This window comes from Tamandua tetradactyla, chromosome 6, assembly GCF_023851605.1.
Source record: "Tamandua tetradactyla isolate mTamTet1 chromosome 6, mTamTet1.pri, whole genome shotgun sequence".
NCBI lineage: Eukaryota > Metazoa > Chordata > Mammalia > Pilosa > Myrmecophagidae > Tamandua > Tamandua tetradactyla.
Genome location: NC_135332.1, coordinates 130,692,759 through 130,713,886, shown reverse-complemented (window position 1 = coordinate 130,713,886; position 21,128 = coordinate 130,692,759). Strand labels below are relative to the sequence as shown.

Below are 21,128 nucleotides of genomic sequence, written 5' to 3'. Positions count from 1 at the left end.
GTTGACACTTCCTGTTCCCAAAATAAAGTAAAAATAACTACTGTTCTGGAAGAAAGCACTAGGCATGTAATTATGATTAAAGACATGACAAGGGACAGATCTTTAAATAAGTGCAAAAACTGGTGTGTGTGTGGGGGTCCAATGAAGAAATAAATTGTGGTTGCTGGGAAGGATCTGGCATGATTTCACAGAAAAGGTTGAATGTATGATCGTATGTGGGTAAGATTATGATTCATAAATATATATATAAAAAAGTATAATATAGAAAAAAACATGGACAAGACAGAAGCAGAAAAATGTGGTTTTCAATCAGCCTGGAAGGTTGATGAAATCCAGTTTGTTAGAAATATATCACAGGCAAAAAATATTTTAAGAAACCCAGTTAAGGGTAAACCAGGAAGTACTTAGGGCAATCACTGAAAATTGGAAATATCAAGTACCAGATGTTCAATTTAAAAAATAATTTTTTAAATGACTATTTGAAAACTGTTGTCATTTTCAACCTTAACTTAGCAAAGATATTAAAATAAGATAAAATATTGCTGCAAGAAGGGGGTAATATGGGAAATTGGTACAATGCTGGAGTAAAACATTTCTGATAATTTGTCTACATGTACAAAGAGACTTAAACATATTTGAACCCATTAATTCATTACTTATAATAATCTGTCATCAATGAATAATCTAAATACAGGTAAAAATGGAGACGTATATATGCAGCAACATAGTATTCATGACAGAAAAATCTAAAAACCTTAATAAAGAGACTGATCAAGTAAATGGTAACATATCCATTTGATTAAAAATGCAGTTATTAAAAAGTGGTGTTTATGGGAGTATTAGTGAACTCCCCTCCCCAAAAAAAAACACTTCTGATAAAATGTTAAATATAAAGCAGGAACAAAAATTCCATAAGATTTCAACTTGGAAAGCATTGCATAGGATGAAAAGCAGAGAAAAACATGACAAATTGACAATAATGGCTATCTGATGTTAGTGGAATTAGGGAAATTTATTTTTCCTTATTTGTATTTTTTTAAAATAATTTACAGCATTCTTGAATGCACACTTTTCATTTATAGTCAGAAAAAAAAGAACAACAACACAATGATGAATTGGGCAATAATTTTTTCCTGCAGAGAATTAGGAAATAGTGACTCCAGTCAGAAGTCTGTTAAAATAACCCGTGTGAGAAGTCACAACAGAGTCCTCAACTAGACACTGACATTTAAAATGAAAAAAAAGAAAAGGTGAATATATACAATAGAATGCAATGAATTTAGATTAGAAAAGAGGAGTGGCTAAAGAAAACTCCATAGTTTTAAGTATTTTGGCAAGGCAAATTGTGGTACCATTAATGTATTTGTTAGTAAAATATCTATTTGAAAGCAAGTCAAGAATTTTGCTTTTTCATGGGTTTCTTCCAACATGCCATCAGAACTTCCGCAAGGAAGTATCAAGCAGGCAGTTTAATTATGTAACTCTTGAGCTGAGATAAGGGCTAAAGATCTATGGATTTGGGAATCAGGAGTACATAAATTAAAGTTGACTCTTAGGAGGGAATGAAAGCTTTCTTGGAGAACAAGAAACAAAAAAATGGAGAGAAAGCTTGGGAGAGGTCCTGGGAGAACTCTTATGGGGACAGGAGGAGAGCAAACTTGCAGAGGCAAAAATGAATTAAATTGTTCACAATACCTTGCCATAAACTGAGTTTATATTCAGGATAAATTTCCTTAAAGGGACGTCACTTAGTTAAATTACTGACCGGAGTTTTCAGTCAGTAGACTATTGGATTAGGCCTAACGCAAGTTTAAAATCTTTTAAAACAAACCTCTCATTCAAGCCAGTTGGGGTCAGGGAATGGTAGTGGAGAGAAAATTAAAAATCAAGAATCCATCACACTTCAAGCAATATTGAATCTTAAAACTGTCCATTAAATATACGCAGCGATTATAAAAAGAAAGAAAGGCAGAATTTATTACACTACTGATTATTTTGGTAATTTTTTATTTATTTTACATGGGCAGGCACCCGGAATCGAACCCGAGTCTCAGGCATGGCAGGTGGGAATTCTGCCACTGAGCCACCTTTGCACCGCCTTGGTGATTGTTTTTAATAACCTTAAAACCTCTGAACTCAATTTTTTAAAGGCCTTCTTACTAAAATAAATAAGAAAATTTCTTCTTTGAAAAACATCTGTTCATATTGATAGCATACATAATATGTTCAAGGCCTTCAGTTTTTCAGTACAAGATTTTATTTATTCATTCAGATTCTGCCTTGTTATCCAAAAGGTATAATATTACAAGTGGTTTATGAGAGATTGCTTAAAGAGTTAATGAATAAATTAGATAAAGAAAGATAGGTAAGAAAAATAAAATGAAGGCTGGAATAAAATTAAGCTACAAAACATATCCTGTGAAATTCTATACATTTGCAGGGGGGTGGTATTGGATAAAGAGATAGCAATTGCTCTACTTTCCTTACTTAAAAAAAATTAACATATAAAATTTCTATCAAATTAATATCATATATATTCTAAGAAATATACTTTTTTAAAGGCTTTAAAATTTCCCCTTAAGCTTTTTAACAGCCAATAGAAAAGGGGAAATGTGATCAGTTGCCTGATTAACAATCATAAGAGATTTTAAAAATTAAAATTGAATTTTTCATTGCACATATTCTCAAAAATCAAACAAAAAAAACACTGTAGTGAAAATACAGCTAAGAGTGTGCTTTCATGAAGTCCACTCTTAAAATACTCTATATATTAGGGTATAAGGAACAATATAAAATAGCTTAAAAATCACTTCTCTATAGGAAGATAAAAAGAATGGCATTTAAGTATATGACTGTGGGATTCATTGGTAAAATTCAAAGATGAATGTTAGTTTACCTAGAAGAATGAATGAGCTACATCTATTTCACACTGATATCTCAAAATCACTATTTTGTTCTTAAATGACTTGTGTGTGAGTTACTGAAGACTAACATATATGTTCACTTATCAAATCTTTATTGAGTGCCTTATAAGCCCAAGAACTGCTGATTAAACTATATATCAGATTAAGAGTATAACCATTTTCAGGGGACAGCCCAGCTGGGGAAAAACAGGTGACTCCTGAAATTTGAAGAGCTTGAGGCCAAACATGCTGAAAGAAAGGGTTATGTCACCTCTGGCTAGAGGTATGCAGTGTCAGGATTAAGAACTTTTTATGCTAAAAATGGAGGGACCTACAACTCAAGAAATGTGGTTTTTCTGATGTCAAATTACATCCTACTAAACAATTTAAAGTAGTTATCAACAGTCCTCCTGGGCTTTTAAAACAAAGACAAAAAAAAAAAAAAAAAAACCTCAGGAAAGTTTCAGAAAAAATAAATGCTGTTAAGCAATATAACTTCCTGTTAGATTTTACACTATTTATTTGATTTAAAATATGTCCCTGGATAACCAGATGAATTGCACCTTCAGGGTTGTTAACATAAACTAGTTAATCCTGAGATATTTCTGTATAATTCTTTCAGATTTATAATAAAAATTTTATCCAAACCCATTCTTTCTGGTAATAATTACATATCATGAAGAGTTGACAATATTTTATACTCTTCAGTGAATAATATTTTTAACTTACTTCATACCTTAACATTTAACAGTTCTTGTGGCAATTCTTTAAACAAAATTAATTGGAAACATCTACTTTAAAGTATACCAACATCTTCTATGCCATATGATTTATACAAAGCTTATATTCTAGCTTGAATCTGGTGCAAATACATAATGACTCAAAATATTTTCCCAAAATTTTTGCTGTGATTACTAATATTCTTATACCACATTTTGATCCTTAGTGCAACAATTTTCATTAATATAATTTCCAATATATAAACTTTTAGGTAGAAAACAATGATGATTTGAATCTTTTCTCCTATAAAATACAAAAATGTTGGTCAATGCATCCTTTAAATAACTTGTTCATTATTTCACATGTTCTTTCTTTACAACTTCTGGTTCATTAAAAACAAACACTACTCTCTGCCCTACAGTCATATTTTCCATGCTTTATTTTAATTTTTAAAGTAAAATACTCTTTATTATCATCCTTTCTATTAAGAAAATATTCTTAACCCTCTTATTTGTATCGCTTTTACAAAATGGCAGGGTCAATTCTTGTAGACATTTAAATGATTAAATTTTGCATTAAACATTAAATCCAGGCAAGTGCCATGAAGAGGATATATTACATCAGAAGCCACTGTTCTGATTATAGATGACTGGGAGAGACAGCTTCATGAATTTTGCAGCAGGATTGTCCTGATAGGAAGAAAGATCATAAAAGCAGTGGTGTCGCTTTTCTGATCCATCATCTGAGCAAAGACTTTCTAGATTATTCATTGAAAGAAGTGTGTCAGCTAATGCTATACATCATTCTAACAAAGTTTCACTGATAATGTGCATTAAAAAGCACTATACCTGGATGTTGTGAAATTGCAAGAGTTTAATTTTAATGTGGATAAAGGGGAAGGGAAAGAGAAGTTTGCTATAGAAGACACATGTTCAAAGACCTGGTTGTACCTTTCACTAGTGTTGATCTAGCAAGACTGAACCTCAGATTCTCAAACATAAGGAAGGGAAATGAAATCCACCCTGCCTGAGGATGATTATGGCTATCAAATGATTAATATTAGTAAAAGAAACTTACACATCATGAAACACTGTCACTCTAATAAAAAGGATTAGGAAAAAGCTGAGAAATGATTTTTTCTTTTATGGCAGCATTCTCTCAACTATATTGCACAAAGCAGCTTCCTGAGAACAGAACACTGAGTTCTATAATGTTTAAAAATTCCTTTAGAGTATAGATTTCCCCACAGGAAATTTTCAATGCAGGCTGGCATACTGCAGATTTTGAGAATACTAATATAAACTAGAAGATTATTTTGCTTAACTTGTCATTTCACAAGTTTACTTGCTCCAGAAACACATTTGTTTTGGTTTAATTTCCAGAGCTAGCATGCATTAATGGTCTCCAGCAGTTTTCAATTGGTTAAAAAAGCACTTTCAAAAATGGTTTTGGGATATAATTCAAACGCCATGAAATCCCCTTTTAGAAATGAACAATTCAGTGGTTTTTAGTTTATTCAGAGGTATCCAGCTATCACCATCTAATGCTTGAGCATTTTTATCACCCCAAAAAGAAACACAGATTAGCAGTTGTTCTAGTTTGCTAGCTGCTGGAATGCAACACACCAGAGACGGATTGGCTTTTAATAAAAGGGGATTTATTTTGTTGGTTCTTCAGAGGAAAGGCAGCTAACTTTCCACTGAGGTTCTTTCTTACGTGGAAGGCACAGGATGGTCTCTGCTGGTCTTCTCTCCAGGCCCCTGGGTTCCAACAACTTTCCCCGGGGTGACTTCTTTCTGCATCTTCAAAGGCCTGGGCTGAGCTGCTAGTGCTGAGATGAGGAACGCCAGGCTGCTTAGGCTGTGCTACATTGCGATCTTCCATTTAAGCACCAGCCAATTAAGTCAAAGGTCACTCATTGCAGCAGACACGCCTCCTAGCTGACTGCAGATGTAATTGGCAACAGATGAGGTTCACGTACTGTTGGCTTATGTCCACAGCAACAAGATTAGGTATGCTCACCAGGCCAAGTTGACAACTGAATCTAACACAGCAGTCTTCCCATACCCCTCTCCACAAACTCTTGATGACCACTAATCTATCTACTGTCTTTATGGATTTCTTATTCTGGACATTTTATATTAATAGAATCATAAATGTGTGGTCTTCTGTGACTGATTTTTTCATTTAGCATAATTTTTTCAAGATTCACCCAGGCTTAGCATTCCTTTTTTACTGCTGAATAATATTTCAATGTATGGATAAACCACAGATTTTAAGCCATTCATCAGTCGATGGATATTTGGTTTGTTTCCACTTTTGGACTATTAACAAATAAAATTGCCATGAACATTTGCATACCTTTGTGTGTGTGTGTGGATGTATGTTTGCATTTCTCTTGGCTATGTGCTAGCAGTGGAATTGCTGGGTTATATGGTAAATCTATGTTGAACTTTTTGAGAAACAGCCAGGTTATATTCCAAAGTGGCAGCACTGTTTTACAATCCCACACCAATGTATGAGAGTTTCAATTACTTCACATCCTTGTTAAGACTTGTTCTTGGCTGTCTTGTTTATTTTAGCCTTCCTAGTGGGTATTTCTCATTGTGATTTTGATTTGCATTTCTCTCAGTAAGTGTTGAACACTTATATGCATATAGACCATTTGTATAAATTTTTTGGAAATGTGTCTATTCAGACCCTTTGCCCATTTTTAATCTAGAATACTTGCCTTCTAATTATTGAGTTATAAGTGCATTTTATGTAGTCTGGATAAGAATCTGCTTTTTGAAATCTGATTTGAAAATACTTTCTCCCATTTTTGTAGACTATCTTTTCACTTTCTTGATGGTGTTCTTTGAAGGACAAAATGTTTAATTTTGATAAATTCCAATGTATCCATTTTTTTCTTTTGTCACTTGTTTTTGGTGTCTTGTCTAAGAAAGTATGATAATCTATGGCCAAAAGATGTATTCTTATTTATCCTCCTAAAAATTATTTACTTTTACTTCCTTTATCCATTTGGAGTTAATATTTGTATATGGTATAACACAGGAGGGTCCAATTTCATTCTTTTACATATGGATATGCAGTTGTCCCAGTACTATTTATTGAAAAGATTGTTTTTTTCCCCATTTGAATTATTCTGGCAACTCTGTCAAAAAACAATTGACAATCAGGCAGGCCATGGTGGCTCAGCAGGCAAGAATGCTTGCCTGCCATGCCAGAGGACCTGGGTTAATTCCTGGTGCCTGCCCATTATTATTTATAAAATAAATAAAAATAAATTAAAAAACCCAATTGACAATAACTAAAATGGCTTATTTCTGGACCCTCAATTCTATTTTAAGTCTGTATGTCTGTACCTATATGATTATTATGATAGATAGGTATGTTCTTATTCCACTATATAGTTTCTTAGTTATATGGTTTCTTGGTTAGTACAGTTCAGTAAATTTTGAAATTTAGAAGCACAAGTCTGCAGACTTTGTCCTTTGTTTTCAAGAAGGTGCCTAATTTCCATATGAATTTTAGGATCAGGTTATCCATGTCTTCAAAAATAGATGAGGCTTTTTAATAGGGATTGTATTGACTCTTTAGATCAATTAGGGTACTATTGTCATATTCATAATATTAAATCTTTTGATCTATAAATATAGGATATCTATTTAAATATACTTTAATTTCTTTCACAATATTTTGCTGTTTTCATGTTTCAAGATTTACACGTAGTTTGTTAAACCTACCTCTAATTGTGTCAAGTTTTAGATGCTTCTTTAGATGGAATCGCTTTCTTTAACAATATAAGTTTCTATTCTGATTATTTTTCAACATTTTCCTAAAAACAAGGTAGGTGTTTTAAAAACCATTAAGTCCTAGAGCTGAATAGCACAATTATATCAAGCAATATTAAACATGGTTCTTTATGTTTTGAAAATACTTCAGGAACAGAAAGGAAAAATATATGGGTACAGGGCTTCTATTACTGGCATTACTAATTAGTACACTCATTCCAGTTGTTTAAAGCAGGTATTCGTTCTGATTGAGCAGGGCCTGTTATGATCAGTTGTTATAATTTCAAATATAACCACTATTTAGAAGTTTCGCTGTTTAGAAAATGTGATTGAATGGCCATATTAGAGAAATCAATATCATAGCAAGGCTTCTGATATTCTCTTGAGATTGAAGGGTTGTTTTTTGTTATTTTGTCTCAAGACCCCACATCTTATTTTGAATAGAGAAATGGAATTGGATCCTCATGCTGCAGGTAAGAGATTGGAAAACATTTCTGGCTATCTTCCAAGGTTGAATCTTTCCTAATCATAGGGAACACCTGGTTACAGTGAAAACATATTCATATTTTAGAATATGTACATTTTTTAAAGCCACATTGCCTTTAGGGGAGCCATGGTCCTTTTTGGTGGGACTAAATATTTTATTACTTCTATTATAATAGTATATTATGTGAATTGTGGAAAAATTACATATGTAAGAGAAGCTCACTACATTTTTCATGAGATTTAGCATGTTTTCATAATGTGTAAATGAAATTTAAACCATAACAACATAAAGTCTATGCAGATTAAGACAATGTTAAATTCCTTTCAGTATTAAAGAGAAATACATAATTTTATCAAAATTAGGAGCTATGGAGTTTCTAAGGTAAGGACAGAATGAAATAAAATGAAAGAAGAAGAAAAATAGTACTATAAGATTTAATAGACTTCAAGTTAATAGAAATCAGAGTCAAGATGCTGTCTTAGTTTGCTAGGCTGCCATAACAAATATTACCTAGTAGGTTGACTCAAACAAGAAGAATTAATTGACTCATGGTTTTGAGGCTAAAAGAAGTACAAAATAAAGATATCATCAAGGCTTCCTTTCTTCTCCAAATCCATAGCATTCTGGTGTTGGCCATCAGCAATCTTTGTGATTCTTGGTTTATATCTTCACCTCCCATAACACGGCAATGCCCTCTCATCAAATTCTGGTTTCTCTTCATAAGGCATTCAGTAGTCCAGATTAAAGCCCACCCTCGTACAGTTTCCCAAACCTTAACTAAAATTCACATCTTCCAGAGGTCCTATTTACAATGGGTTCACACCTGCAAGGATGCAGATTAAAATTAAGAACCTGCTTATGTGAGTATACAATTCTATCTACCACAGATGATGTAGGAATAAAAGGAGAAAGGCTCATGTCAATGAAGTTATGGAATTGTTTTCAAGGTAGATGGCAATGAAATGTTGAGCTGGTATCTTGTTCTAGCTTAGTCACTAAAATTGGTCTCAAGCAAGTTAGTTCTTTCAACTAATATAAGCTTTAGTTTGTTAACCTTTAAAATGGCTCCTTCCAAAGCCGCAAGATAAGAGATCCAGTGGAAAAATCTTAAGTTCATTTGAATTAAGCAGTTCATATTTACATCTCTCTACAGAAAGAGATTACTGTATATAATCTGTATCATTTAGCACTTTTAAAAGTAATATAAGTAATGTATATATATATATATATAATAGTATATATTTCTTTAGATATAGTCATCATACTATAGTAATAAAAGTATTCTATTTAATATTAATATAGTGAAATCAGTAATATAGTAATATAAATCTTAATGTAGTAATCATGCTTTAGTACCATTACCATTTAAACTAAAGATATGTATATGTTATTCAGTATTTAAAAGTATGATATTGCTACCCCTATTAATATTTTATCGTATAAGAAAGAATGAGTAAGAGGCTATGAGTAAGGAAGTTGCCTTAAACAATAAAGCTCTAACGAACCTATGGCCAACAAAGAGACCAGAAGGTACAAACATCTGTGTGGAATTGCGTCTGAGAAATCCCAAGCCTCAGCAGCAGCCTGAAAGGCAGCAGCCTAGTGACAAGGGACTCTACTAGGGAAAATACTTTAAATAACAAGGACCTCAGCAGAGGGAGGAAAACTGCATACATGAATAAAGAGAAAGGAGAGGGACAGACAGCTAGTTGGGCTTGTTTAATAAGTTGGATGAACAAAGATGTTTACTAGGATCTGATATTTCATGCGTTCACAGCTTTGAAAGTGAAACTGAGCTGAGCTGTCAGATTCTAGACATCTTAAAAACTCAAGAGAAGGATTTTTGACACAGGTGGGTGTAAACAAAAGACTTTTAAATAAATAAAAAAAAGTTTTTGAAAGTATGCCCTCTTGAAAATTACAGTTGTAATGCCTTATTTAATATAATTTATCAAATTTAAGTTGATATTTGCCTGGGAATGAAAGTTCACATCTTAATGGTCAATTACCTGAGCTATTTAGATGCCTTCAGAATAAAATGTTTGCTTCTAAGTATAATTTTAAAGACTTTTTATATAAAAATAGATACATAATTACAAACATCAACACCGAATATGAATTGTGGAAAATTGAACCAACACAAAAAACATGTAGAGGAAAGAGTTAATAGTTACTCTCCACTGTCCTTCAATGCCGTTGCCCTGTGCTAAGGTAACAATTTTAAAAATACATATTTTTGGAATGTTCTTCCAGACCCACCCCTATGTATTTCTGTATGAATATATGGATATAATTTTAGGCTTTTTCATAAGTATAATCATAGTCTTTATATAATTCTGTTGTTTCTTTTTATTTACTGTGTTTAAGAAATTTCCACATCAATACATAGAGATACCACATTCTTTTTAACCACTGCTTAGTATTCCAAGAACTAGATGTAGCACAACATTTAGTCAATCTTCTATTGATGGACATTTAGGTTGTTTCAATATTTATTACCACTATGAATATAACTTCATGGATGTATGATAAAACAAATTTATTATTTTAATTACTATCCTCAAGCTAATGGCTGGGGAATGTTGAATGTTCAGTCTTTTTCCCTTTCAAAATCATTCTATCCTCAGCAAAACTTTGATTTCATTTTCACCACAATCTCTGATCTAATGGAACAAATTATGAGAGAGAAGCATTGAGAGAATACTCAGGAAAAATATAAATCTTTTCAGTAGACACATATTTACCAAAATTCCACTTAGGTTTTAAAATTTCATGATCCTGATGAATCAATTTCTTAAACACAGTAAATAAAAAGAAACAACAGAATTATACAAAGACTATGATTATACTTATGAAAAAGCCTAAAATTATATCCATATATTCATACAGAAATACATAGGGGTGGGTCCGGAAGAACATTCCAAAAATATGTATTTTTAAAATTGTTACCTTAGCACAGGGTAATGGCATTGAAGGACAGTGGAGAGTAACTATTAACTCTTTCCTCTACATATTTTTTGTGTTGGTTCAATTTTCCACAATTCATATTCGTGTGTTGATGTTTGTAATTATGTATCTATTTTTATATAAAAAGTCTTTAAAATTATACTTAGAAGCAAACATTTTATTCTGAAGGCATCTAAATAGCTGAGGTAATTGACCATTAAGATGTGAACTTTCATTCCCAGGCAAATATCAACTTAAATTTGATAAATTATATTAAATAAGGCATTACAACTGTAATTTTCAAGAGGGCATACTTTCAAAAACTTTTTTTTTTATTTAAAAGTCTTTTGTTTACACCCACCTGTGTCAAAAATCCTTCTCTTGAGTTTTTAAGATGTCTAGAATCTGACAGCTCAGCTCAAGACCAAGTTAAGTTTTAAGACTGAAGTATGATTGATTCTCAGATCTATCAAGAATATTCTACATGATATGTTTGCATCTTGTGGTCTTCACCTGTAGATAACAATGACATCTATGCTGATGTGTTATGAATAAGTGAGAGATGTCTCTGACAGAGTATGCATTAAAATTAATTCTTTTCTAGTAACTACTTGATAAAATCAGAAAACACTGTTTGAGCTCTGTTGGTTTGAGTATTTGTGTGGCTGCGGTTACAAGGGTATTTGTCTATTTGTAATGTTCCCTGCAAAATTAAATATAAGAAACTTCTATTACTTTATCCACTATATCCCTGGCAAGGAGACTGGAGACTACAATCAATCTTGGAGAGTTTTTGTTTTGTTTTGTTTTGTTTTACCATATCTGGATCAAATAACCACTTCGACCACTTGCTGTTTTAACTATGAACACCAATGCTGGATTGTTACTAAATGTGTGTATCAATGAGTGTGTCTCAAAATGTGGTCCCCGAATTAGCAGCAACACCTGGGACATGATCAGAAATGTAAATTAGGCTCCTTCCCAGACCTACTGAATCAGAAACTCTGGGAGTTTCACCCAGCAGTAAGTGTTTTTTTGAGTCCTCAGGGGAGTCTGATTCATGCTGAAAGTGAAAAAGCACTGGTGTAGATCTTTAAAGGTAAGTACTGAAAGGTGAGATGTTACTCATTTCTCTATTTAATAACCTTACAAGTGAAATACATCCCAACAATACGTCTTTAAAATGTCAAGTGAAATTATGAGCTTTATAATGACAGAGAATTCAAAATCATAACATGCATTTCCCTCTATTTTGCCTATTACCTGTGCTGCCTCTGACCCACGTTTCAGAAATGACGTTCGTACTAAGGGCTTTCAGGTGCTCATCGCTTAGCTGCGAGGTTAAGTCCGGAACTGTTTGCAGCATCTTGCACACAGCGTTGTGTTCACACACAGTCCTGTGAACCGGCCTTAAAAAATCCAAACAATCGTAAATTCAGAGACCACAGTATAAACTCAAAAACCGAACCAAAAAGTCTTTGGTTATTGTGCTTCCAAATTCATATTTCCTTTTTATTTAAGGGTTGTTTAAGGAGTACTTTGCTGATATTCTACTTGGTCTTACTAATCAATGTTAGAATTTGTTACCTTTCCAATATTTAGATGCAACAACATGATACTTTAAACTCTAGGATTTACATATAAAACTTCATTTTATAGAAAACTTAGTGCTTTAATGATAAGACTCTATCTTTTATTAAATGTCACATTTATTGACAGAATAATCTGGAAGGCAACAAGTGCCTTGGCGCACTGTTACTTCATGGGGGTTGGAAAGAGTCAGAATGTAGTGTTTTGTTTGCTCAGAGTTGCTTGTGTATAGCAATGGATTACTAAACAGAAACGACTATTTTATCCATTCTTTATTCCTGATTCTTTTAAGTAATATTAAAGTTACATAAAATGAATATGATATTTAACATTTAGGAATATAAATTTTAAGAGGAGAGGTACGTAGGTAATTCTAAATAAAATACAGTTATCATAAATTGAATGATAATTATTTACTTTTTATCACTAAATTCATTACTTGAAAGGCATAATACCATAGTCAAAAGTCAAAATTTAAGTTGATTTTAATCTCAGGGGACCAACTTACCTGTCATACTATTTTTAAATATTCAGAATTTCTCAAATAAATGTGTAAAATCTAGTGTGAAAAATGAAGCTTAATTGGAGAAACGGAATTTAAATATCGTGCCCATACATGCAGGTTTGCCAGACACAGCTCCAGTTTATATCTGTTACTCTGGTGGCTCATCTGGAATATGTGGGATATGTATACATATATGTATTTGTACCTATATGTGTTGTGTGTTTACTTAAGGATGATACAGATTTCTGCTGGAGTTTGTAGCAAGAAAAAGAAAAAAAAAATTGGAAAAGCCCTAATCCAATATATAGCCTTGAGAAATAGTCTTGAGAATACTTAGCATCATTTAGAAATTGGATTTCAGATGCAATAAAGAGTTAGTATCAGAAATGTCATGAGGTCATAACTATAATCTAAAATATATGCATTGACTCAAAAGGCAAGCAAAAGATGCCAAGGAAATAATATCACAGATATACTTATTAGTGGCAAAATGTGATTTACTGGTTGACCGCAATAATTTGGGAGGCAACAAGTGCCTTGGAACATTGTTACTTCATGAGAAGTGGTTGGAAAGAGCCAGAATGTAGTGTTTTGTTTGCTCAGTGTTGCTTGTGTATAGTAATGGTTTACTAATCAACTTTAAATTGACTAGCTTGCAAGCATTAATGAAAAGGAATAACAAGGATCCAGAAATGTAGGACATGGTTTTAAAAGCCAATTGCTTCTCATCCAAGCTTTCTGTTTCAGAAGACCTTAAAGTAGACTCCATCGAGAGAAAGGTAAGTATAGGGAAAGAAGCACAGAAATAAAAGAAGATTTAAAAACAATGTCTGCCAAAGAACCTAGATTTTGGTTGCTGACAAGTTAGAAGGTATTAGAAACAAATAGATCAATGCCTACTATGTTCTTGAAAGATTTATATCACCAAGTCCAAGAGATTTGAGTCTTTGACGTTTCAAACAACCCTTTGAAAAAATTAGCCAACACAAGAACAAATTGCACAACAATGCTCTTGTTGGATTTGTTCATGGGGTTAAGAGACAAGAGAAAACCTCTCAGATAATAGAGCCAAGAGGAGTTCTTCTCCTTCCCCCCAAAAACAAAAGAGACTCAGGAACTGATTTTGAAAATTGTTAGCACTTCTAGGACAAAAGGTTGTTACAACATCAACATAGATAAATGACACTGTTGCTATCAATCAATGACTATAATATATTTCCATTTCTCCTCTTTTTGAATGTGAGTTTTATTGCAGATTGCCTATCCTGGCTCCACCATTGTATATTGTGTGGGACGATATCAACAGACAACTTGTCTTTCTGGTTTTTACATTATCAGACCAGAAGTAGCCATATTCATTTTTGATGGAGAAGAATGCATATCCTCCAAGATCCTGGATTTTCACATGCAGTAATAGATGAAACTTTTGTCTTTTGATGAAAGAATGAGTTGGAGGAAGGATATGCACAAGTAGTTGGAAACCAGAATGGCAAATGACAGGTTGATTCCTCCTATTCCTAGGCACACAGCTACAGAGTATTTCCAAGTCACCCGTGTGACAGCCATGTGGATGAGTTCTAGCCAATGAAAAGTGAACCAAAGCAAAAGTGAAAAGTAGTCTACTATACAGTCAAATGTTGTAAATATTCTGTTTGAATCTGAAAAGAATATGTATGCTTATTTTTTAGGTACAAAAATACAAATATATATGTGTACATATTTTTACATGTAAATATAATACATACACATATGTATTTCAAAATACATGTAAACAATGTGTGTACATCAAGTGTGTATGCGTGTGTGCCTGTGCATACATATACATATAAACAAGTGCCAACACATTTATGGCACACATTATGTGCCAGATACCATGCATATAGATAAAATATACTAGTAATTCCTTATAACAAATCTATTTCCATTTAACAAATAGGGGAATTAAAGCACAGAATTGTTAAACAACTTGCTCAAGATCTCGTGGCTAGTCAGTAGTGGAGCAGAGTGGCAGTGCTAAGAATCAGGTAGCTTGGCCTGAATCTTAGTCTTTGCCACTATATGCCACAATATAGCTTATTACTTATATTATCCTGATATTCAGTAACTCTACTCATATTTTTTTCTATTGACCTATAGATATTTGAGTGGGTTAAAACTTCAACTATGATTATAGATTTATTTATTGTTCTCCAGAGGTCAGTCAGTTGATGCATTATACACTGAAACCTTCGTTGTTAGGTGAATACAGTAGTCACTTTTATTGTTATATAATGTCTGTCTTTATTCCTTCAGATGTTTTTGGGGTTTTTTGCCTTAAATTTTATTTTTCAGCTATTCAATTTGTTTATTACAGCTTACAGTTCATATTTACCTAATCAAATTTTTAACATTTTTCATTTTCAAAATTACACATACTTTGTATTTTAAATGCTGAAATTTTATCTGGGTTAGATGTCTATTAACAATATTAAGTTTTTCAATCAATGAATATGAATTGTCTTTCCAATTATTTGGAATTTTAATTTCTTTCAATGATGTTTTTTAGTTTTTTGAGTACAAGCCTTGCACTTCTTAAATTTATTTCTAAGTAGTTAGCAATTTTGAGGTTCTCCTAAACAATATTATCTTAATTTCATGTTTGGATTGTTCAATACTAGTGTCCAGAAATACAACTAATTTTTGTATATTGCCCTTGTATCCTGCAACTTGTATGAACTCATTTATTATCCAAATTGTCTTTATTGGAATCCTTGGGAATTTCTATATACAAGATCATGTCATCTGTAAATAGAGTTTTATTTCTTCCTTTCTTTACTTGGATAACTTTTATTTCATTTTTATGTCTGATTGCCCTGGCTATTCAACTATAACATTAAATAGAAGTAGCCAGAGCAGACATCCTTATCTTTTGCTTAGTAGGAATGCATTCAGTCTTTTGCCATGTTGGATATAGATTTTCACTAATGACTTTTCTGGGGCAGCTCCATCTGGCAATGGTCTTAGGGTTTCCCAGGCTACCACCTGACAATTGATCAACAAAGTCCACAGCTTTGAAATTCTCTCAAAACCCCTCAATTGATTCTAACAAAGACCCCTGAGTTTAACATCCTTGGGATGGTAAATCAAAGGTCTGAGAACCTCATCATCACTTCTCTCTCCAACTCTACCTTTCTTCGTTAATAGGAACTTCGTTTACATACATCATACCCATTCATTTCTTACTACATCTTCCTGGCATAGTTAATATGGAAAATTGTAGCAAAATAAACAAAAGGAAACTTTCAGACAATGGAAAATGTTTCAAAAATATAATCTTGTAGAAGTTGTTTTTTTAATAGTATCATTATCATCATCATCAATATGAATTATCAGGCCATATGATAGTGTGTAAAACATATATTCTCTTTGCATTTTCATTAACTCAATTTTAATCTCTATTTCTAGCCCTAATTCCAGCTTTTTCCAGAATGCAAAATCATGGTAAATTCCAGTTGTAAACAACATCATTTCATGATTTTCCCTTCTGTCCCTTTCTCTCCAGGTCTGAAAGCTAGGTCTCATCTGAAACCTAGGGGCATGTGTGTTGACATTAGTATTTTTGCTGGCATCAACTGAATTTCCCATATTCCCAGTTGCTGGTCCACTTGATTTGGCTCTCCTGAAAACCTGCAAATCTGTTGGTTTTCTTGCGCTCAGATAATTCTTCATGCTTTTTGCTGGTAAGAAGAGAGTTTGCCTCAGTGAACATCTCTGAGGCCACAAAAAATTGGTTAAGGCTGTCTTTAGGCCTTCTATACCCCTAATACTCATTTACTTACATTTACTCAGATATGCAAAGAAAATGGAGCTTGTGCATTTTTCTACAATTTGTCTAATCTTTCTAACAAGTCCCTAATCTATTAGATTAAAAAGTAAAACAAAATCAAACAATACAAAATCCTGGGCTTGTCTTTTAACAGTATTGCCTCTTCTGCTACAAATAGTCTCTATTCAGTTTAAATGTTGAAGATACATGAAGTTTTGCTTCCTGTAGTGGCTGGTGTGTATAGATTCTTTAGAGGATATACACTCTTGGAAAAGTGCTTAGTCTTCCAGAGCTCTGCATTTACAGCTCTTCTCCCCAAGTGGAGGTGTAAGTGTTTAAGGCAATTACTGTATCCTTGTGCGAGTGGATGGAGGAAGATTTGGTTTGCCCATGCCGGAACATGGTATTACAGGACACATAGACACCACCCCTGCAAAGTGTAGCCAAATACTCAGATAAAAGTGGGGGAAGCAGTGGTGGAGTATACTCTAAGAAGTAATATTTACTGTTCCCTACTATATAATATGCACCCTTTCGCCAAAATATTTTATGAATAATAAAGAGGATTGGAGAAGTTGATTTCCTCAAGAACACAACTAAGAATGGTAAAAAGAAATTGAAGGACAAAAAAATACTGGGTGATGAGCAAATCATATTGCTAAGAACACAGTCACACGTACACACACGCATACACACACAAAACCTAAATTTGAATAGAGTGATTCCAAACCCTCAGAATAAATTAATACATTATCCAAACCTTCAGAATAAATAAATAAATTTATGGAAAAGGAAAGCAAGCATACTTTTTTTCATTTAAAATGGAGTCAAAATAGTATATGTAGAAAGATAGACATGATAGCATTAGTAGTCAAAATATTAAAAATAGAGAAGTATTTGATAACAGATAAGAAATGGTTAAAAGGCCTGACTAACTTTTCTTAAAGGGATATTATTTATCTTATTAAAGAATCATGTATGTAATGCAGAATTTTATGTGGAAAGAAAAAACAACAATTTTGGTGGCATATTATTAGGCATACAATTGCATAATTACAAATATGTTAAAAAGACTTGTGTTAGGGGCAAGATTGTAAGTGATGTTTAATGACCTGTATTTACAATTGAAAAACACCATAATTAAAATAGTCATTTCAGACATCCAGTCTTATGTATCTAGGCTTAATGATTCAGAAATCACTATCTTCTTAAGGATAATTTCCTTTAACTATCTGCTTTAACGTGTCAATTTATCACATCTGTTATTTCCATTGCCTGGTTTCCTTATCCTTTGGAACAACAGAACAGTACATTTGGCCATACATGAAATAATTATCAAATTTGCTTTATTTCATCCACTAACTCTCATTCTGAATTGTTGAGTATAGCTAGGCAAAAGACTTGAGTATTCTGTGTGTGAATTAAATTGTTCATTTATATTTAATTTAAGACACCTAAACTGTTTAATTCAAAGGAGTATCTGACTACCTAGGTATTAGAAATTCTGTTAAATAAACACAGCTTTCTGTTCTTTTGTAGTCAAACAGAAAATAAAATACTCACGAGTGGAAGAAAGACTTCATTCAAAAAGAGTTGCCAGAAGGCACAAAGGTCTTAAAAATCAAAGTAAACCTCAGAGATGCTGATTAGTTTTTAATTTCTCAATGACTTGTAAATCCTAAAGGAGTATCTCTGAGTTGTCATAAAACAATCAATTTTTAATTGGAAGTGAAACTATTTGGCACACAGCTGATTCATGTGTGAAGACTTGTCAAATTAAAGAGAAATTAAGATTACTCTGTCTGGCAATTATGAGTAGCAGTTATAAAGAGGTCAACTTTTCTAATTTATAAACTACAACTAAAAGTATTAAAAATAATTGGACAGATCTGTCAGGGGATCTGTATATGAAATTTGAGTGTTAGCCCCCTGTCCAAGTCCCCTACCATCTGAGGTCACATGTTTGTTTGTTTGTTTTTCCATTTTTCCCCCACACAGTTTCTTTTAATATTGGTTAAAAAGAAAGAACCAAACAAGCAAACAAAAAAATTGGTATGAGGCTAAGCCTCACATTCTGTGGAAAACTTGATAATCCTCTCACATCCCTTAGAATTTGGGGGAAGCATATGTTTCTCCTAGTCATTTCTTGCTGGTTTCCTGTTTTCTCTGAATGTTTATCACTGATCCAGAAGGCTGAATTTGCTATGATCAACTTTCTTTGAAACAGTATCTTATCATCCCTACATATGAGAGCCAGGTCATACAGAGAACAGATTAGCACTTATTTTCAAATTTTAATATTGTGGCACTGTCTTTATGTAAAACCCTGGTATTTTGTAGAAAGACAGTATACATGGTGTAAACACACACGTGTACACACACAGAGGATTGGCTCAAACGAAATCTCACATGGAATGTTCACAAAGAAAATCAGGTCTGTGATAGTTAAAGGAGTGGGAGGAGTGATCCGTTTCCAAATTAGAGCTCCGAACCCTTCTAGACCCACCTGGGAGGGCAATGAGAACTCCACAGGACTCACTGAAAAGGCACATGAAATTCAAGTCTCCTTTAATATGGATACTCTATTATCTTAATTAGTTGATTGCCCATTTTATATATTTTTTTATTTTATTCATATTATCATATAACTACAAGGAATTATAAGGATTTAAACATCTGATGCAATCTCATGCTATATGGCAGGGTCATGTTTCATCCTTTTTCCATGTGAGTATCCTGTAATTGCAGTACCATTTGTTGACATTTTTGTTGTTGTAGTCGTTGTTTCTTTTTGATGGTTTATTTTGTTTGCTTGTTTGGAGAAGTGCATGGGCCAGGAATCGAACCGGGGTCCCCTGCATGGCAGGCGAGAATTGTATCACTGAACTACCCTCGGCACCCCCTGCAATCTCATTTTAAAGATGGGGAAGTTGAGGCCTAGATACGTTAACTAACTTGCCCAAGGTCACATGGATAAGAAATATTGAAGACAGGATTTTATTCCAGGTAGTCTCACTCCAGAGCTTAAATTCTTAAACATTTTTTGACTACGTTAAGTCAAAGCTTCATTATAGTAATTTTCATTTATTTTAGTTATTGGGGCTAACTGAGTTGGAACAGGGCTGTTGCAGGTTTTGTAAGGGCTGTCATTTATACATTAAAAAGGAACACATTTACAAATACACAATTTGGTACAAATACGAATTTTTATTTAGAAAGAGAAAATGATACAACAAATCAAAAATTTCCAAATGCTGGAAAATATCACAAAATCCAGAATAAATATCATAATACTTTAAGTAATTAGTTATGTATGTACCTTTATTAGACTTACTTTTCGTAAGTTTCGTGTTTATTTTCACCTCTTCTTATGACAACAATTTTTATCATTTTTATAAAAAAAGTAGTCTTCCCTCTAGCTTGGTTGAAAGATTTTTTTTTAATTATTCTTAATCACTTAGAAATATTTCTTTCAGGTTCACAACCAATTATTGGTAATACCAAATAATTTTTTTAGGATTTCTGTCAAATTTGGGAAAATCTTTATTCCCATTTCTCTCATATATGGGTTTTACAGATCTAAATATGTCACCTCAAAAGACAGGTTTAAGTCCTCACACCCAGGCCCGTGAATGTGATCCTATTTGGAAACAAATATTTTGAAGATGTTATCAGTTAAAATGAGGCCTAATCCAATATGGCTGGTGTCCTTAATGTAAGGAGGAAAAATCTGTACACGGGGATTAGGAGACAGAGAGAAGGAGGGTTCATGTGGCAGGGGTCGAGATTGGATTATGCCTCAGATTAGAAAAGCCATCATGAGAGCCCTGCATACTTCCTAGGAAGCATGGTCATGCTGACACCTCGATTTTGGATTTTTAGCCTCCAAAACTGGGAGACTAAAGATCATGGTTATGTTAAGCCACCTCTTTTGTGGTACTTTGTTCCAGCAGCCCCAACAATCTAAGACAATAGGCTATATACGATTTAGAAAACTTTTCTACAAATTAAATTGTCTCCACAACATTTCAAACCATGTGTCCACTCCACTACCCACATACGTCCATTGCCAGGTTGCTATAGGACAGCTGTACATGGTGATACAAACTTGGGCCTCTGTCAAGATGCTGGTAGGTCCACCCAGTGTATGGTAGGATTATTCCTGACAATCAGTACCCTACTAGCACAGTTCACAATAATTTACACACATGGAGGTCACTAGGAAGCAAGTGAAATGTATCCCTAACTCAACTTTCCCTTAACTGGATCCCCAAAATGCCTGAAGTCACTCTAATGCCAGGTACCGTAAAGTGAAGTGTAAGAAAAATGGAAGAAAGTTGGCATGCAAATGGAAAACAAGTGATTGTTAACATTTCTT

General features: G+C 33.2%; 1 protein-coding gene across 18 annotated transcripts in view; it reads right to left on the bottom strand.

The window, feature by feature from the left end:
- Positions 1 to 21,128, bottom strand: part of CNBD1 (cyclic nucleotide binding domain containing 1) — a 662,225-nt gene that overhangs the window by 412,827 nt on the left and 228,270 nt on the right. For all 18 annotated transcript variants that reach the window (XR_013178326.1, XR_013178325.1, XR_013178327.1 and 15 more), the window contains one exon: positions 12,114 to 12,259. Coding sequence is in view for 15 of the 18 variants with exons in the window: in XM_077167149.1 (XP_077023264.1) it covers positions 12,114 to 12,259 (146 nt within the window). In the remaining 3 variants the exon portion in view is untranslated. The remainder of the gene's footprint in view (positions 1 to 12,113; positions 12,260 to 21,128) is intronic.